This window comes from Trachurus trachurus, assembly GCF_905171665.1.
Source record: "Trachurus trachurus genome assembly, chromosome: 9".
Taxonomy (NCBI): domain Eukaryota; kingdom Metazoa; phylum Chordata; class Actinopteri; order Carangiformes; family Carangidae; genus Trachurus; species Trachurus trachurus.
In genome coordinates, this window is record NC_139895.1 from 22,545,401 (window position 1) to 22,564,315 (window position 18,915).

An 18,915-nucleotide genomic window follows, 5' to 3' on the forward strand; every position below is an offset into this window, starting at 1 on the left:
GGCTCTCTGGGGGACATGCCAGAGCCCCCCCCCCTAAATGTATTCAGTTTGACCTCTATTGCACCTTAATTAGACCAATTATGACAGAATGGTTCAAACAAAAGGGCGACATATTCACCCAGGAAACTTGTTTACGGCCAAACACTCTTCAAATGCTGTCTTGCCCAACCAAAGAGAAGTTGAAGTGAGAGGATTCCTTATATGGAGGCCAGAGTCAGGAGACCGTTCACTCCAGGGCTTTTGAGTAGTTTCTGTTGTACACATGAGGGTGTGTTTAACAGTCCGCTGGTAAACATTAATCCTAAAGTACACTGACATGTAGAGGCAGAAGTCCTTCTTGTTAGACGTAAAGCCTTCAATTCAAGCATTATTTGCTGTACACATCCCACGTCAAATATGTTTGTTAATCTCAAATCAAAAACAGAGAGGTATCCAGATTTTTGATTAGATGCTTTTATTTGCTTTACGTATTGATATCCATCCAATTAGGATCCCTCACATAAGCGTGGTTCTCCTTCTCCTTGTCGTCAAGGACAGGAGACAATATCAAGATTTCCCCCACCCGCGTCTAAAAATACTGTGACGTAATTCCATCCACTGAAATCATCCGTAACAAAAACATCACATGCACAACAGCACTCAAAAAGGCACACAATGCCTTTAAAAAGCTTAACATTATACCCTTCAGTGCATATTTTTTCTCCCACTGAGGACAAAACAAGTTACCTTCAAACTAGTTATATGTTTATATGTGAATTTCATCCCAAGACCAATGTCTGGGAGAGAACAGACAGACTGCCGACTGATTTAATGACTTTACTGTTACGAATGACCAAATTCTCAGTGGTCATTAAAATTATAAGGGTGTGCACATATATATTATAGTAATCTGCCATCTTGACTGATGTTCACCTTTGCCCTGAATAGATGGTGACCAAAAGTGTCAAGCAAGCAAAAAATGTGCACCAAAGTAAACCAACCAAAGTAGCTGACTCATAGAGAAGTGGTAAAAACTTCCTATAAACCCTGAATAACCATTGCAATGGCGGGATTTCAGCATGCGCTACTAACTGAAGGATCACTAAATGCAAACATGCCATTGCCTACACATCCAGTTCATTTTCATCAGCCCTGACTGATGTGCTCTGTACACAATACAATGTTTATTCACAGAGGAATTCATTATTATATGATACACACACACATACCTTGTGAAGAGGAAGAACGAGGAAAGCTCCGCCACCACTGGCCTCAATGATTAGGGCAACATATCTGGGATTGACTGCACAGAATGAGCTGTCCCATGTGACCCTTGAAACCCGGATATCATCGTAGCATTGGTCATTCTTCACCGCCTGGCCAAAGACATGACGGAATTTGCTCTGCCGTACAACTCGTCTCATATCTGTAGAGAGAGCAGATGTTAGGATTAAAATCACAGTCACAAAAAAAACAAAGTATGCAGCAGGATGGAGGGTGGAACTAACACATGCACAGACCATGTCAACTTTTGGAAGAACACAAAACATCCCATCCACACACTGCAGCAAAGCTTCTGGACTAGACTGAGGTCACGTGTGGGGTTTCTTTTTTTTTTTTTTTACCATTTGCTACTCCATGGGTCTCCCAGGAGTTTTACCAACACAGATTATCAATTGTGTAGTACAGTGAGTAAAGTTCAAAACTGAAACGCTCCAGTCAAACTTCATCATGATACAGAACATTAATATTAACAGTAAACACGCATGCTTGATGCCATTTCAAATGACTTCAAACAATTTGTTTATCATCTTCTATTGTGCCAAACGTTAAACTGAAATACTAAGGCGCTTTATCTGTGGCACGCTTCGAAAGAGCCACTTCCAAGGGAAAATAGGACATACCCAATCCAAACAAAAACAGACTTTGTAGCTGGTTCAGCTAAAATCTTCACCAAGACAAGAATCTGCTGGCAGAAAGGACAGCTTTGGAAAACAAGCTGATTCAAAAGCTACATGTCCCACTGCTCTGCTTACAATAACAGGACACTTCCAAAGATAATGGAAAGCTGGCTAGTTTGAGATAAACGACCAGAACCATGGTCCAGTCTGACCTACAGCCTAGACACAGACAAAAGCTCTTTAGTGGTTTTGTAAACCTCCTCAAATCGTTTTTTTTTTTTTTTTTGACACAGCACATGGTAACAGTTTCCCAGCCTGAATCACCAACATGACCAAAGCACAGGATGTGGGACATGTTTTCGAGGTGGTTTTCCATTGTGTGCGTGTGTGTATGCATGTGTGAGTGTGTGCAAGAGAGAGAGGGAGAAAGAATAAGCGCAAGCAAGAAAAGCTTGTATGGCATGTTTCCGACAGGACGAGTATCGCAACACAAGCAGGAAGTTCTTCCTGTAGGGATATGGGAGTATCCTAGCCAAAGTCTTCTGCAAAACACGTCAGTCATTACAACATTTCAGAGATCTCCAACGCCAGTGGGCAAAAGAGGCAAATTTGTTTGAATTTGATCAAACAGTTAATGACACTCAAGTGTTAATCTTCCTTGAATTGAGGAGGAGTTGCATCAGATTCAGTAAAGCCTCCCTTAAGTTTATCTGGATCAGAAGTGCATTTGTCTAGGAAATGGAATTTGATTACTCCGGGAAAGGCTGACGCATCCAATCCAATTATAAACAGTCTCCAGAAGGCCTGCTAGATATATTTGTAGTTTTTTTTTTTTTTTTTTAAAAAAGGCCACATTCATTTTAATGGCTAGGAGTGGATACTCTGAAAAAATATGTTTTATTCTCTTATTCCTAAAAACACAGCACGTCATCAAAACAATCAGCCTTTTGTCACTGCTAAGAAAAACTTACATAATCGTTTACAATTAATTTCCAACCATGTCCAAAAAGGGAAAAGTCTGTCTTCCTTACAGTAATGTGACGATACTCTGGGGAAACACTCAACAAGGACAACGTTGTCATGGAGGGGTGAGGTTTGTGTGTTACCTTTAGAGCTGTAGCTTGGTTGAAATAGAAGCTACATGTGAACAGACACCTAAATCAGCCACCTGTCTAGTGGGAGACCTGACAACCGTTAAAAACAGTCTTTATTGGGATGACAACGGAGACTGCTGCACAGTTTGCACAGTTCTAACTCCGTGGACTGACCAAGAGTCTTACATTCACAGCTAATCTAGTGATAATTCATGATACATACATGATGATCTTTGCTTCTATGTAATGGGTCCTTCTGATGATGTGCACGTGGCAGCTTTTCACCTCATGTGTGCATCAGCGCTGGCTGTAACATATGTTCTGCATACCGAGAAAATACCAGCAAATCTAAACGAGGTACAGAGTGTGCCGTGCGCATCAGGCAATTTAGACATGATGGCGTGTTTGTTCTTAGGCAGATATTCTCCCTGGCAAAATATGCGGCTCCTGGTGTGCTAGAGTATTAAACCGATAAGAGCACTGAAAAGCCTTAAATTATTTTAACAGTCCACTCATTCTCCTGCCAAATGTACAACTAGTGAGCGAGCCGGAGCAGATTGGGACTTCTGCCAGCTTGCCTTACAACTTGTTGTCAAAGACCAACTTATATATGATTATGTAATTCTGTGGTCATGAGAGAACAATGACTGCACCTTAGAAACTTCCTCAGAGTTTAGGACTTCATGTCCGACCTGAGGTGAAACAATGTACACCGTATTTTCCACAATGGAGAACATTTTTTAGGTCCAATCAGCGATAGAAATTTTGCACAGTGGAAATTTACTTAAACTGTGCAAAAAATTATTTTAGCAGCATCTTTTTTTCTCTGCCGTACAGTTACAGTTCTTTTCAGAATTCAAAATGACTTAAAAAAACCTATATCAGGGAAATTAATTCATGAAATTGGAGAGAAGGTGAATTAGGCATATTGCTTGAATTGAATGTCTGTTGAGTTGAGTTAATTGCTGGCCACTTACAGCTGGTTGTCTTCTGGAACAATTTGATAGCACCAAGTGCTTTTTCATAAAGGGGAAGGGGTTAAAAAGGGGTAGCACAGCAACCGCTGACCTATGAGGCCATCACAAGTTCATCAGAAATTTAGTGGACAACAGAAAGAAAGGTAATCTATTTTGACCATTTCTGCTTTCAAGAATGTTGTAGCTGCAATCTGTCTCCAAGACATCCTTGGTAACACAGACATGGTGCTTAGCAACATCAGGTAAATACCAAAAAACACTGCAAATAGTAAGAAATACAAACTCGTGTCTTAAAGGGTTACTTAAACAAACAACTGTTTTAAATTAAATTACATTTCCTTGTTTACAATTATTCCTCGGCCTACAAAAGCAGATAAAATTTAATGAGCTGAGATTTCTCAACAAGATTTTAGCCTGGAAAAAAACTAACGGTGCTGTGTTGAGCAGCTGTACGCCAGACCAATCAGAAAACTATGGTAGGTGTTTAGGAAGATGACAAGAACAAGCAGAGCTGTATTGAAGTAACCAAAGTAACAGCTCTTGAGATAAGATGTAGTGCAGTTTCATGATTATGTCATTGAGGAGAGCGCTCTCCAATCATTTCTTTGTTGGATAAAGTCTGGTCTAGTCATCTGCTGGATGATTTCTCTACCGATGACATCCCTAACCCACATTAAATGCTTGAGCCTTCCCCAGTCTTAACACAGAACAAGCAGTGAAACTATCCTGCTGCTCTTGGCGCTGTTTATTTGCAGCAGAATAGTGCATTGTTTTATGCAGGAGAACTTTATAAGATGTGCTGTTTTATCACCACAATAGTGAGACTAGCCTAGACAAAACAATCACCACATTCTTGAGGTTAGTCTGGGCATGCACAACGATCCTCAGTCACACTATCCTTTAGCTCTCCAAACAGCGCTACAAATGTTCAATATCACATGTCAGTGCTGTAACATCCAACCACTCTAAATACAACAAAATCAGGCTTTTGATTTAGGCAGGGCAATTTGGCCATAACATGAAATCTCTTTTTTTTTTTCAAAAGTAGGATAGTGTTTTAGTTTTCTGCCAAGATGAACTCAAGGCAAAACATGATACAAAAATTGTTTTCTTATTAAACCTATTTACGCACATGTGTAATATCAGCAATAACTGATTTTGTCATACCTGGCAACGCTGGAAAATTAGGCAGGCAAAGTTTGCTGCTTTTTCGCTGTGGTATTGTAATTGGAACCAAGCATTAAAATCTCAAAGTGACAACCACTGTTCCATTTGTGAACAATTTACAGATGTTTGCCAAATGCCTCATACAGATTATGTGCACAACGAAGCCTCTCGTCCTGATCAGTTACTTCCGCACATACAACAGGTGTGTGAACAAAGAATCGGTTAGCTAAGAGGGCCAAGGGGGCTGCTGAATGGTGAGACTTGTCTATGATTGCACATAAGGCTGTGGCTACCATTACTCAAGTCTGTTGTTGACCGACAAGCTTGGACGTGCAGGTCCTCGGCAGGGAAACAGCAGCAGCTGATGTTATTGTGGTAACAGAGAACTGCTGACATGGGCTCAAAACAATACCTAAATGTTATATTGTACCAGAAAATAATGACAATTCTTAAGCCCTATGCATTATCATCAAACGTTACCCTGATGTGTGAAAACATTTATGGGAAATGACTCCACACTACTGCAGCTGAATTAGTGTTGCCCATCATGATTCGTTGTCTGTGATTGTCCTACATGTTGAAGACATTTTAGATAAGCTAGACTGCAGACAGAGGATATGACACCTTTACAGAAAGGGTTGTGTTGTATCGGTGTACACGCCGCAGGTCAGAGCGGACTGGGTGGAGTTGCAGCTGATTATGCAATACTGAGTCTTGGTGAGAAAGCTTTGTTGTGTGGTGGTGGTATCCTGACAGGCCTTTTGGGGGCCATAGCACCATTTCTTAGTCAACGAATGTTCATTGTGGTTTGATTAAAAAAATTCCCATTTATGCATTTGTACAGTTGAGAGCAAAACATTAAATTCAGGATTCACTTTCGGGGAAATCATTTATGTGAGCCTGAAATCAAGTTTTACTTAGACCTTGGAAGTGTACATGACAGGACTTGTTACCAGCCTTACATGCAACACTCCTCTATAGTTCCAGGTAAATCTCACTTGCTTTCCTCGATCCTAACCTGCCATGGCCAAATGCCAAACCAAAAACTCCCTTATTCAACAAGAGTCTTATGTAAGAACATCATTATCTCTTACTCACACCTGATGAGCTGAGCCTGGAATGAGCAAAGCTACAAAGACCCCAGAGGCAGCAGAAAATCAAGGTGAATTCTTGTGTTGTAACTAAAGCTGTGAGTAACAATAAAAAAGGAAAATTATTATTATTATTATTAATAATAATAATAACTAAGTTATAACTTCCCACAACTCAAGGATCTCTATGAAGCAGAGCAGGACCAGGCTCAGGTGTTTGACTGTGATAAGAGAAGAGAAAAAAGCAACTGTAATGTTACAGCTGCAGTAAAATGTGATTTTCAATTTTGAAAGAGGCAGAAAATTGGTCATGTCAGTTCTATTTAAAAATAATTCTTTTCACATGTACCCTGTGTGGTTATAAAACTTTAACACTATCCTGAGTGTACTTCAGAGGTTGACAAGATGAGTTTTTGTAAAAACAGACAGGCTTCAAAGGACAACACGCAGGAACTAGAAGGGCAGGGTCATTCTGCTCAAAACCAGCAGAGGCCTTATCCAAACGACCCACTTCCTGTTAAACTCCTGTGGCTACCAGAGAAATCCTGCATGGTAATAGTAAACACAGTCATTCTCAATAGGAGTAAAACATCTATGAAGAACAAGAGTATAGCATAGGTTTTTCTCAGTACGTTGAGCACAGTGTTATGAACACGTTTAAATTAAAGAGTGACTAAGAGAAAAAGTGACGGATTTATTGGTCAAACTAAGAAAATGAATATGGCAAAACAAAGGACTGCAAAAATAACTGCAGAGCTTAAAGTGAGGACTCAGCAGTGACTGCAGCAAATTAATTATTTAATATTCAGTTTTTATGACCCATCCTCATTCATTCCCAATCATCAACATTATAAAGATCATCACAATTGTATGTTACAATGCCAGTGTAGGATATGCTGAGGCAGTGAAGGGCTGGCACCAGTTTAACAGTCTCTCCCATGCCAGAGGTACAGAGACACACCTTGGGCAAATGCGACGCCGCTCGCTCTGTGAAACTCTCCTGAGATTTACGGCTCACTGATCCAGCTCTAATTCAGGCAAAATGACCTCAACTATCTGCTGGGCAAATGAGATGAAAGGGGAGCCATGTACCTTATTGTCTCCTGAACCAGCAGAGCTGACCCTGATGTGCAGAGACAGAAGGAGGACCCCACCGCCCGGGGAAACGACTAACAGGAAGTGGGACCAGTGTGACACAGTTTTGGGAGCATCCTTCTCTGCAATCCTCAACACCACTCACATCTGTGGACACGTTTGTGTAGCAAACTGTACCTCGCTGCACCAAACCTCAGTGTCAGAGGTCATTTTAAGCACGCTGCAAGAGAACAAACAACCCTGACGTGGTTGCGGGTTCCCTTGCGATCTCACTAAATACAAGTCTTGTCATGTGTCCGTAGTGTAACAGACAACCCTACACTTCAGGAGACAGTATGAAAAGGAAGGCGAGAAGAATTCAGCTGTGTTTGAGCTCCCCGGTTAGGCCATCGAGGGTTTCCCTCTCATCTCCGCCCCAGAGTTACAGTACAGATTGCTGCCCTCCACTAAACCAGAGGGAAATTGTTTTGTTCTGACATAAGACTGCAAAAGAGCTACGGAGAGGAAACAAGTTAAAAAGAAGAAAAAGAAAGCTTAGCGCAGGCTCATGTTTAGCCAGTGAGCCAAAATGCAATTCCTACATTTGTTATTACTGGAAGAACAAAGGCTTTTTCGGTCACTTGATCCAAGATGCATCTCACTAACTGAACACTAAGATCAATGAGGAACTTGAAGGTGACCAAGTTCCAGGAAAATCTTCTCCCCTTACTTCATGTTAGTCATGATTAGAGGCCCATAAAACTGGGGCATCCAGTCTTTGGAAAGCGACTATGTAAAGATTTTGGACCATGTGCATAAATACCAAAGATTGTGGTACATCCTCTGAGACAGGAGACATTTAATGCTGCCTATCGCTGCCACACCGAATCATGTTCACACGTTCCAATTAAAACATGGGGCCACCCCATTCTGTCGACACCTATTTGCACTTCAACTGATTTCTCATTGACAGGGCTACACAATAACACCGTATCATTGCCCCACCCTAATAATGAAGATACAGCGATAGTAAAGAAATTGTTGCTCACAGAAATGTCAGGAGATTAGTGTTGTCACGATACCAACATTTTGGTACCGGTATCGGTACCAACATGTTTTTCGATACTTTTCGATACTTTTCGGTACTTTTCCACATAAAAAGAGAACACAAAAAATGTCATTATTGGCTTTATTTTAATAGAAAAATGTTGGACCATAAAACAGTAAACAGTTACTGCTGCTGCAGGATTAACATTCCATCTATATTAATCTGAACTCTTCCTAAATTAAAAAATGTCTGTTTAAAAATGAACATCAACTTGTTTTCTTTGCATTATTTGAGGTCTGAAAACACTGCATCTTTTTTTGTTATTTTGACCAGTTGTAATTTTTGGGATAAATTGTTATCAGTAGTTTATAGAATGAAACACAAATGTTCATGTTACTCAAACATCTACACCTATTGTTTCCCATATGTAGACCAAATTGATTCTGTTCCCCCCACCCCATCAACGCAATATCGTTCCGTTAATTCATCTCTGCGTAGCGCTGCTTCGCCGTGCTCACTCACTCACAGAGAGAGAGAGAGAGAGAGAGAGAGAGAGACACACAGAGAGAGCATGCAGCCAGTGGTGATCCGCGGTAAAAACAAAATTTATTAACGAGGCTGTGGCGGCCGCCTCTCTCTCGCGCGCGGCACACAGACACACACACAAACACAGGCACATGGACAGGTGGCGCTGTAACGGTAATGATAAAAAGCACCTTGCTTCGTTTGTGACTCGCTCTCTCGCTCCTCGCGGCTCAAATTACAATGCGGCGACTTCACGCGGCGACGTCACCGCTGCTGGCGGCGCAGAATGAAAGTACCGGTCCCATCTAAGCGCAGTATGGTACCGTTTTAAATGCGTTAGTACCCCGGTACCAATCTAGTACCGGTATACCGTGCAACCCTACAGGAGATACAACTCAAGTCTTCACTTCCAGGAGAAAACTCTGGACAAGGACGAGATTTACTAAACTGCTTACCTACAACATGTGGACAATGACAATGAGATCCCCGCTACGGCAGATAGCCAGTCTGACCTGGATTAAAACTCATTCCCACGTTACAGCTCTCTGAAATCCAGAGATAATGGCTTATTCTGGACAATGGGCAATGCAAAAACATGAGTGGGCAATGTTTGTCAACGCAAACCCCATAGATTGGTTTTATATTTTCACCCCTAGTGTTGTTGCGGGGCAAAACTGTTCCTGATGTCCTGTGTTTCATAGTGTGCTTGGTGAGCAAGATGTGACATAACATGAAAATCCCACAAATCAGGATGAGCTGATGTAGGAGAGGGAGGGGCGGCAGAATTAGAGCAGAATTATGACCAAGCCTAAACAGTCTCCGCTGCACAGTCATGCTGGATACTGTGTACTAGTGTCTGTTTATGGATGGACATGTAGGTATCTCTATTACTGTCTATTATTCTATTAACATGAGCTTCTATCATCAAAAATGCTCGGCACAAATATCCCTCAAATGGCTCCTCCAGTGGTTGTTAACCTGAAGAGGGGAGCTGACTGTAATGTTGACAGAAAACAGACCTGTTTCTCACAACAGGTTGAGCTGGACCAGGCAGAAAAAAGCCCACTGGTCCTCCCACAGCCTTCATATGCAGCCAGAAACATCAAGACTTCCAACCAGGAGGAGAGTAAAAGAAAAAGAGATTGTATTTTACCTTGGTAACTGACAAAAACACAGATTTTCACGGTTAACTGTTTGACTAACAGATTAACCAATAAGCTGTTTCAACACGAGAAAATATACAAACATTGTGATACTTGTGAACTTTTGACTGTAAAACAGACGTGTATTTCTGTTGGTCTGTTATCTCATTTGTCATCATCATTCACAATCCAACATTTGTCTCATCTGGTGCCATGTGTGTTGAAAATGGCATGTAGTCTGAAGCTGGGATCACTGGTGTGCGATAAAAGCCCCATTTGGAAAAACACAGTCATCAAATAAAACAAGGCTCAACGATGTTTCTCAGTCGGTCTTATCTGCTACATGTTTAGTTTCGCAATTCCTTTGTTTGTTGATGCTTTTCATCATCGTTATTGCCGACTTCCATGCAATGTGGCTGCTAATGTCATGTTAAAGGCCGCAGCCTCAGTCAGAGCAGCATCTGATACATGTGTACACATACTACACATTACTGGTGTCAGATGGTTTCCTGTTGAAACTTTAGAGACATAACTACCATCGCTCGTCACAGACTTTTCTTTCCCACACTTTTGCTACCCATGTTCCCCCTCACCCCCACTACACACACACACCAGCGATGTCGCCTCAGTGCTCTCCATACACAGGCTGCCTTTTTGCCTTTTGTCACCAAGACCGCATGAGACGCCACCTAAATCCCCTTCCTGTAACCAAGGCCACGGACCACCATTGTAATCAGATTCCAGCTACATTCCAGTGCTTTTTGCAACAATGAGATAAGGTGCCGTTTTTTCACCTCTCTCCAACCCCGAGTGACCATGCAGTCAGTCTGTGGTCTGCTCGGTTTAAATGCTACTGCAACGCAATATTTGATGCACCACTGTTTTAAGGGATGCTATTGTATTCTTTCATACTTTGTAGAGGAAATGAGATTTGCAGACACAAGACATGAATGTCTCAGAAAAGGTCTGTTTGGTGCGTAACTGAGCATGCCTTGAACTGTACTCCAGCAACCTCTTTCTAACTCTCTATCACTTTCTGTGCCATGAGTCTTAAAAGGCTAAATCCTAAACTTCTTATCCTACTTAAAAGTCAAGGTTTAAAGAGAGACCACTTTAAAATCCTATAAAATTACTCACAATAGGAAAAGCTCTGTTTTTATGTGTGCGGCTACATATGCAGCATATGACATTTGCCCAGGGTTTTTCAAACACCTTTCCTATCAGATGATAACAAAAATAGACATAAGGAAACAGGACAGAACCCAAAATCTGCTAATCTGCTCAACTCTAAAAATAATAATAGTAAAAAAAAAAAAAAAAAAAAACATGAACAAACAATACTAACAAATATTACAGTATAATTGTACGAGGCATGATCCTTCCTTTTCCTGATCCGCTACTTCCCCTTTCGCCCAGCACAGCACAAACCCCAACTTCATTTCAACAGATGTTGTCAGCTGTGGTGGGAATGACCAGTGGAAGAAACAGTATTAGTCTGTGAGCATCTGCTGGAATAACTAAGCCACAAAACATAACAAAACTAAAAGAAGAGGTTCAACAAAACAGGGAGGGGATCTGAACTGAGACTCCAAGGAAGGAAAACCAGCCTATTATTGAACATTTAAAAACACAGACAACTCAATCAAGTAATAGGCTGAAAGACACTACATCTTTTTATCTTTTTATACACATCTATGTTTTTACCATAATTATGGGTTATCATATGACGCGGTTTGGTTAATGTTTCTTTGTCACTTTTACCTATGATTTTTATTGTTCCCCTTGTAAATTGTGTATTGTCATAAAAAAAGGAACAGTCTGCAGGTTGTCTTACTGTGTAAACAATTAGCAGCACAGATTTAGCCATGTGATCCTCTTCATCCCACTGGCTGGTCCAAACAAACAAACAAACAAACGCTAACATGCTAAGCAGGCGATTAGAGACTGACATATTTCTTTCCACCTGTCCTCCTTAGAAAGATAACCACCAAACAACATTTGTGGGGAAAAAATAAATCTCGAGTAAAACAAATTCCAAAATGTGACTCAAGAGTCAGTTAAGGCTGTGCCACTTCACTCTGAAGTTTTCTGGCAGAACGTCCTGTTGAAAGAGTTCAGTGAGATAACATCATACACAGACAGGACTAGACACAAACGGAGGTATGTCAGACATGTTGAAAGAATGCAGTCTTTCGGTCCAACTGAGATACATACATGTAGACCAAGCGCTTGACCTATTATTCTGTTTCTTTCCATAGGATGATGATTGTTCCAGCAGTATGTGGGAACTAACGGTTACAAGACAGATATCAAACTACTACTACGCCATTTAGTACCTAATGTACACATGCTTTAGGCCACAAAATAAGCCCAAGCCTGACCTGCGACTTCTGAACAACTTCTCCACACTAATGAACAACAAAATGAACACGGACCACTGCGAACCGCTGGACCTCACTCAACACTGTTGGAGCAGATGCAATCAAATGAATGTGCTGGATATACTGGATATAAATCCTCATGATCCTCCTGAAGCCAATTCAAAATGTTAAAAATGCACTCAAGAGTTCATCACAGCCCACACAAGAGCGCCTTGCTACAGCTGATAGGAACCAAACACTCCCTCACATCTCATGCTTAGTTTCCCTCTGCTTCCTGACCCACTTCCTCTCTCAGCTCAGCCATAGGAAGGCAGGCTACGCACTTCTAAAGACGCTGTACTGCAAGGCAGCCGCCAGAGGTTGATGCGTCTGGAAAGGGGAACAAGCCCAAACACAGCTGTACTACCGCTGACTGTCGACCCTGAGGTTGCTGACTCTCTCGTCCCTCACCTGCTCCGCATCCCACAGCGAGACCCAGCAAGAGAAAATTCCTTCAACCCCAAAGCTGCTTAAACATGAATGTTAAGTAACCTAGTTCAGGACAGGGGCCAAATATGCAAATCATGCTGCCCTTTTGGCACACAAGCCATGGATATTACAAATCAAACTGCTCTATTGTCATGAGCAAGCAAGTGAGCTGATGGTGGCCTGCGCACAGACGGGTCACACAGAGGACTATTTGGCTCATTAGCCAGTCATTAAGGCTCAACTTCAGTGACTATTTACGACTGCCAAGTAAGGAGGAGAGCAGCATCAAGCCTTGAGTGTTCACCCTTCGACCTTCAATTTGGATCAATTTCCACCTGCAATGGCTTCCCAAGAGGGATATTGATATCTAAGAATCATATTACTCACCGCTCTATGGAAAACCAAGCCAAATTCCAGGAATGACATTCATGAATTACTAAATAGTAGCCATCAATAAATCGTTTATGAAGCAATTGATTCTTCAATCATCTCATTTGAAAATTTGTCAAATGGCTTCAGGTCCCAGTGAGCCAAATATGAAAAATGTGATTCTTTATTTATTGTGATTGTGAATTGATTATGTAATGGTTTTTGACTGATGGTTAACAAATCAGGACATTTGTAAGTGTCTTTATTTTGAGACACATTACGAATCAAAAATAACAGCCAAATAATCTTTCTCACATACCTACATGTATGTAACATAGCCTACTCCAGGATTGTATGGCCCTGTCAAACGTAACGTACTAATGTCCAACCAATTTAACCACAGCACATGTGGTCGAGTTGTAGCCTACAAACTTTAACTATTAAAAAATGTAGATAGACTATATGCAACTAATTCGGCAAAAAATGGTAATATGGATACAAATAAATACCGTCCGAGTATGACATAAGCACACCAAACCTTTTTTTTTTTTTTTTTTTCTGTGAATGGACTGTAATTACAAACAGCTGTCAACATAGAACTGGTGGACGCCATTTATAAGCAGGAATACACTCAGGTGCAGCAACATTCATGTTTCTCTGCCTGTCCTCATTACAACTACTCAGTGCTGGAGATGGCTGAAACGGTATGTGTGCGAAATCTGCGCAATTTCATACTAACAAATCTGCACGTGTTTTATGTAAAACCAAACAAGCAGAGAGGTGGAGGTGGAGAAGGACGCACGGATCAACTGTGCAACTGGGCTGGCCAGTATTTGGGAGTTGCAAGCACGGAAGCAGCGACCACTTCTGTGCTATGACCCTTTTCCCATTTTTCTTCCATAGCAGTGTGTTAGTGGGTCATATCTGAAGCTGGCATCTGGATATTAGGCTAAATGTTACGGATACGGGCGGTTTAAATCAAAGTGAGGGTTTTTTGTCTGTCTGTGCGAGTGAAGAAGCTGCTTGTTGGGTGGATTTTATGTCTGGAGCTAATGATTCAGTCAAAATAGACCATGTTAATACACAGGATGCGAGGGGGCCAGGGCGCGGTTTGTGCTGCCAGCACCTCCGTCTGTGTGTGTGGACCTATCTAAGTTTTCCTGCCGCACTATGGTTAGCTACCCCACCCCGTTCAATAACGTACAACAGCACATTTCACACCGTGAAGTGGACCACGAAACCCACCCAACACCGTCAGGGGAAAGGGGGGAAACAAAAATGACGTGGAAAAAACGGGTATTTCTTCGGTTATCGCTCAGAAACTTTCCTGGCATTGTCAGTTGAGTGCTAGCTTAAAAAAAACAGTTCACATTATATCCCGATTCATTTTAGCTAGCGCCTGCACTTTCTTCTTCTGAGGGTGGACAAACGAAGACCGTTGCAATTTTCTTAAGAAAAAAAAAAACAAAACACGTAAAACGTCGTAAACGGACCATATAATCTATAACTTACCTTCTGAGAGAAAAATGAAAGTATTCCCGAAAGCCGAGTGATATAACACAGCCCGACGTGGTGTATCCCAATTGATTCCTCCCTGTGCCGGAGCCGCTGCTGTGCCGCTGACACCACTCGCTCTGTGCTCTTTCCCCACTCCTACACTAGCCCCGCCCCCTCGTTTGGCTTGGCGAGCCCTGAGTGGATCAGCGGTGTTTGACGGACAGTTCGATTAGCCAATCAGAGCGACGTATTGAATATCCAAGGGAGCAGGATGCACGCCTCCTTTCTTCAGGTTCCCAGTCACAGAAAATCACCTTCAATTTTGTGTTTGTTGTTGTGGTTTTATTCATTCCTGTGATATTTCTATTTTCTGTTTATTGTCTATCTCTTATCTTTTTCTGTTATATTCTGGTCAGAACATTTAGAAAAGCACAAAATAGAAAAACACAGTAGCCATCTCATCAGTCAGTATGAGATGGCTACATACATTCTCTTTGATGGAGGAATAGACAAACGTGTCTCAGTAACTCATTTGTCAACATTTCTAATGCGCCAAGACTTCCACAACTTAACATACCGATTAAGGTGAAACATCAATAATTGAGTTAGTAGGGTGTGGCTTTACATGTAGATATATGTATGTACTACATCTTTGTGTAAATGTGGGTGATGGTTGCTGTTTATTATTTAGAAAATATAAGCAGCAGTATACAAAAAAATATGTAAGACTGCATGGTTCTGTGATGGAAATGTCTCTGTTAGATAATATATTCCACTTCTGATGCAGACTGTTTTTAACAACCATGACTGTAAGCTTTAAAATGCAATCTGCAGTAAACCAATCAGGCATATTTATTAGTGTTCTGGATATAATTTTACAATATTTAAAAAATGATTTCCATTCTCCTGAAGAACACAATGTACCTCTAGTGTAAAACAGTACCACAAGATGGTGCTATTTTACAAATCCATGGCGACGCAGACTTTGACAGCAGAAAACATCTGTATTCTATCATAGTTTTCTTCACTCTCCTTCAGTATTTTTGATTATGGTTGATGCAAGTGTTTGTGGTGACTCTGGCAGCCTAACATCTAAGGCCTCGTGTTCCAGGAACACACACTTCAGTGGCTGATTGCTTTTTCAATCACAAATGACTCACTGATTAATTTACCTGCCACACTGTTATTCCCAGTGTTTTGCACTATCCGGAGTTTCTACTTACTTGATACTGAAGTATATGTAGCTATATAAAGCAGTTAGCTAGATTTAAATGCCCTTACCTTTTCTTACTGATGGTTTCCTCTCGATTGCCTTGTCCGGGGATTTTTGAGGTGAGTCAAAAGCAGCCTTCATCTGTGCCACTTTCACCGACTGGCCTTGCTCATCAGCCCTGACTTCAACTGGCTTTGGCCGGTCCTGGTGGTGCTGCAGCTTTTCATGCAGTTGAATGGTCTCCTTTATGAGTTCTGATACAGGCCTAGATTTGGGAGTGCTCTGGGATTTATCTCTCAGTGTGACACCGTCATCTGTTTCTTTGCCAGGTTTTTTATCAAGCTGGTCTGTGTTAAGTGTCATATGAAGATCCTGCTTCATGCCGGTCGTGACCTCTGAGCGAGCATCAACAGCTGGAGTAACAGTGTCCTCACTGTGGTTCTTTACCTCTGTTTTCTTCACAGAATGAGTATTTTCCTTCTCAGTCCCAGATAACTTTGGATTAATCTCGCCCTCGCTGTCACTCTTTATTTTAAGAGGTAGCCTTCCAGTGCTGGTCTTTGGCTTCTCAGCAAGAAGTAAATGGCATGACTCTGCAATTTGCCCATCGCTTTTTGTGGGTGGAGGTTTTGCAACAGAGGCTGAGGAAGGTGCAGATGCCTCAGAGATCACACCACTCACTTCACATGACATTGTTTCATGTGAAGTGGCTGATTGTGAGTTGTCTGAAGACAGGTTTTTAGAGGGACACAAATCTGAGTAGGCATCTGTTGGGTTAATGTTCTTCTCTGAACTCTGACGGTCAACTTTGGAATAATGTGATTTTGCGAGTGCGCTGTCAGACACAATATTTCCAATTACCCCAGGCTGCAAACAAAGTCCATCTGAGGCCCCATTGTCGGTGGTGTCTGCCTGTTTCACGTCCGAGCCTTTGATGTGGTGATCCTTTGCTGCGAGGTTTGTTTTCTTTTTTGAATCTGCAGAGGAGGGTAAAATGGCCCTGCCGTCATATTCCGACTGATCAATCTCATCACTGGATGTGTCCGTTGCTGCACTGTCAGGCTTCTTCTCTGCATCATACTCCATCGTGTCCTTGTCGTCAAAGTCAACCTCTTTTTCTTTTGCCTCCTTTCTGTTTCTCTTCAGTAGCTTCTCCAAAATAGAGCTGGGCTCGGTGGCTGACACCGGTCTTGATGCTGTATCTGAGTCTCTCTTGTCATTTGTGATTGTTTCAGCTGTGTCCACTTGTTGATAAGGCCTCACTGACCCCCTTTGATCATCAGCACCAGTGACCTTTGGTTTTCTTGAAGAGTAGTCATTGAAAACTGGCGTCACTTCACGTGTGAGCGTTTCCTCTTTCATGTTATTCTCTGTTCTCTCTTTTGGACGTGCACAGTGAATGGTATCACTCACGTCTAATAGAGACTCTTTCTGCAGACTGTTTTTCAAAGGATGTTGGGGTTGAGCTGGAGGCGGTTCCTTCCTCTCACTCAAACAGCTCACTGTTCCTGCACAGAGCTTGATATCTCCAGATTCAGCCATCATGGCCTCAGTCTGATGGTCAGACAGCAACTTGCCTCCTGCATGAGCTCCACATCTGCTGATCTTCATCACCGCAGAGCCCTCTTCAGTGTCATCAATACAGTTTGCATCCTCTGAGGTAACAACAAGGCCATACTTTTCACAAGACCCTCCTGCTGGAAAGTTTTCACCTTGTTTCTCCTCATGGGGGGAAGTTCCTTCATCCTGATTCTCCATCTTGATCTTTGAGGATGTTCGAAGCTCCTCCTCAGTCTTCCTTCCCTCTCTCTTACTTTGACTGAACAGCTTGTATGCCGTGGTTCTTTCCTCAATCCTCGCACTACTCTTTCGGTTCTTGTCCGTCTCCTGTGGAACCTCTGGAACGGTCTTGCCTCCGTCTCCTCCTCCTCCCTCCTTTCCTGCAGCCCCTCCCTGTCTCACCTCCCTTGCAGAGAAAGGACTCTCCCGCAAATTTATGTGCTTCTCACTAGAAGGTGGTGTTGGCTCGTGGCCGGGGCTCTCGTCCAGATCCTGTGCGTCTGGCTCCCCTGAATTTTCCCCGGCGTTACCAGCCTCCAACTCGCAGGAGCTTCCTCCCTCCATGACATCACCTGTGTGACTGCCTGAACCTCCAGAGTCAGGGCACGGCCCCATCTCCTCCGATCCTTCACCCAGGGCCTGCTCTCCCCCTTCCAGTTTTTCCTGGTTCTGTCCCATGTTGGTCTGTGGAGAACAACATGGTGTTAACCTTATCGTACCACATAGGAATGCCAACACAGACGTATTTTCTTTTTAATCCGCACCCCGACTAATATGAAATAAAACACTGAGAAGTGGAAGGAGGAGGAAAAAAAGGAGCAGACACCTGGGATTAACATCACAGTCTACACAATGTTTTAGTTTCCGGAACAGACCATGTAGCATTGAGAAAACAATACATAGTCACACAGGAGCTATATTCATGCAAGTAGTGAATCGACGTATCTTATGACTGCTATAGTATACGCTCTGTTGGCTTATTCATGCACTTGCAATTTCCACACCAGTTCAACTATAGGACAAATTACAGTCACAAGATAATGCTACAATCTGAATTGTGAATTTCAATCCTTTGTTTTGGCCTGATGAGTGATTCAGCAGCATGATTTCTCTCCATACACTGAGTCAGATGTTCAATATTTCCTCACCATTGTCACTCACACAAATTGAATTGATTATTTGAATTTAACACATAAAGCCTCATCAAAAACAGTGTTGATGTGTGAAATCTGTTATCAGTGTTTCGCAATAATCAGCATCAAAGCAGTTGGGGTGAACAGATCACACTGACTGACTAAATGATTGGACTCTGTTGGTTTTCAGGGTTTACAGAGTCTTATGACAGTCTGTTCATAGGTTGTTTTTTCTCTCCCACATGTTGCATTTTAAAACTTGTTCATTCACTTCTTGTCAACTTTTTGTTCTTTCA

General features: G+C 42.0%; 1 protein-coding gene across 1 annotated transcript in view; it reads right to left on the reverse strand.

The window, feature by feature from the left end:
* The window catches only part of coro1ca (coronin, actin binding protein, 1Ca), a 31,800-nt gene extending 16,965 nt beyond the window's left edge, over positions 1-14,835 (reverse strand). Inside the window, exons 1-2 of the mRNA XM_083979952.1 lie at positions 14,729-14,835; positions 1,209-1,405 (exon numbers count right to left, since the gene is read on the reverse strand). Coding sequence (XP_083836078.1) covers positions 1,209-1,403 — 195 coding nt within the window. The 5' untranslated portion in view covers positions 1,404-1,405; positions 14,729-14,835. The remainder of the gene's footprint in view (positions 1-1,208; positions 1,406-14,728) is intronic.
* Positions 14,836-18,915: the final 4,080 nt, after the last annotated feature.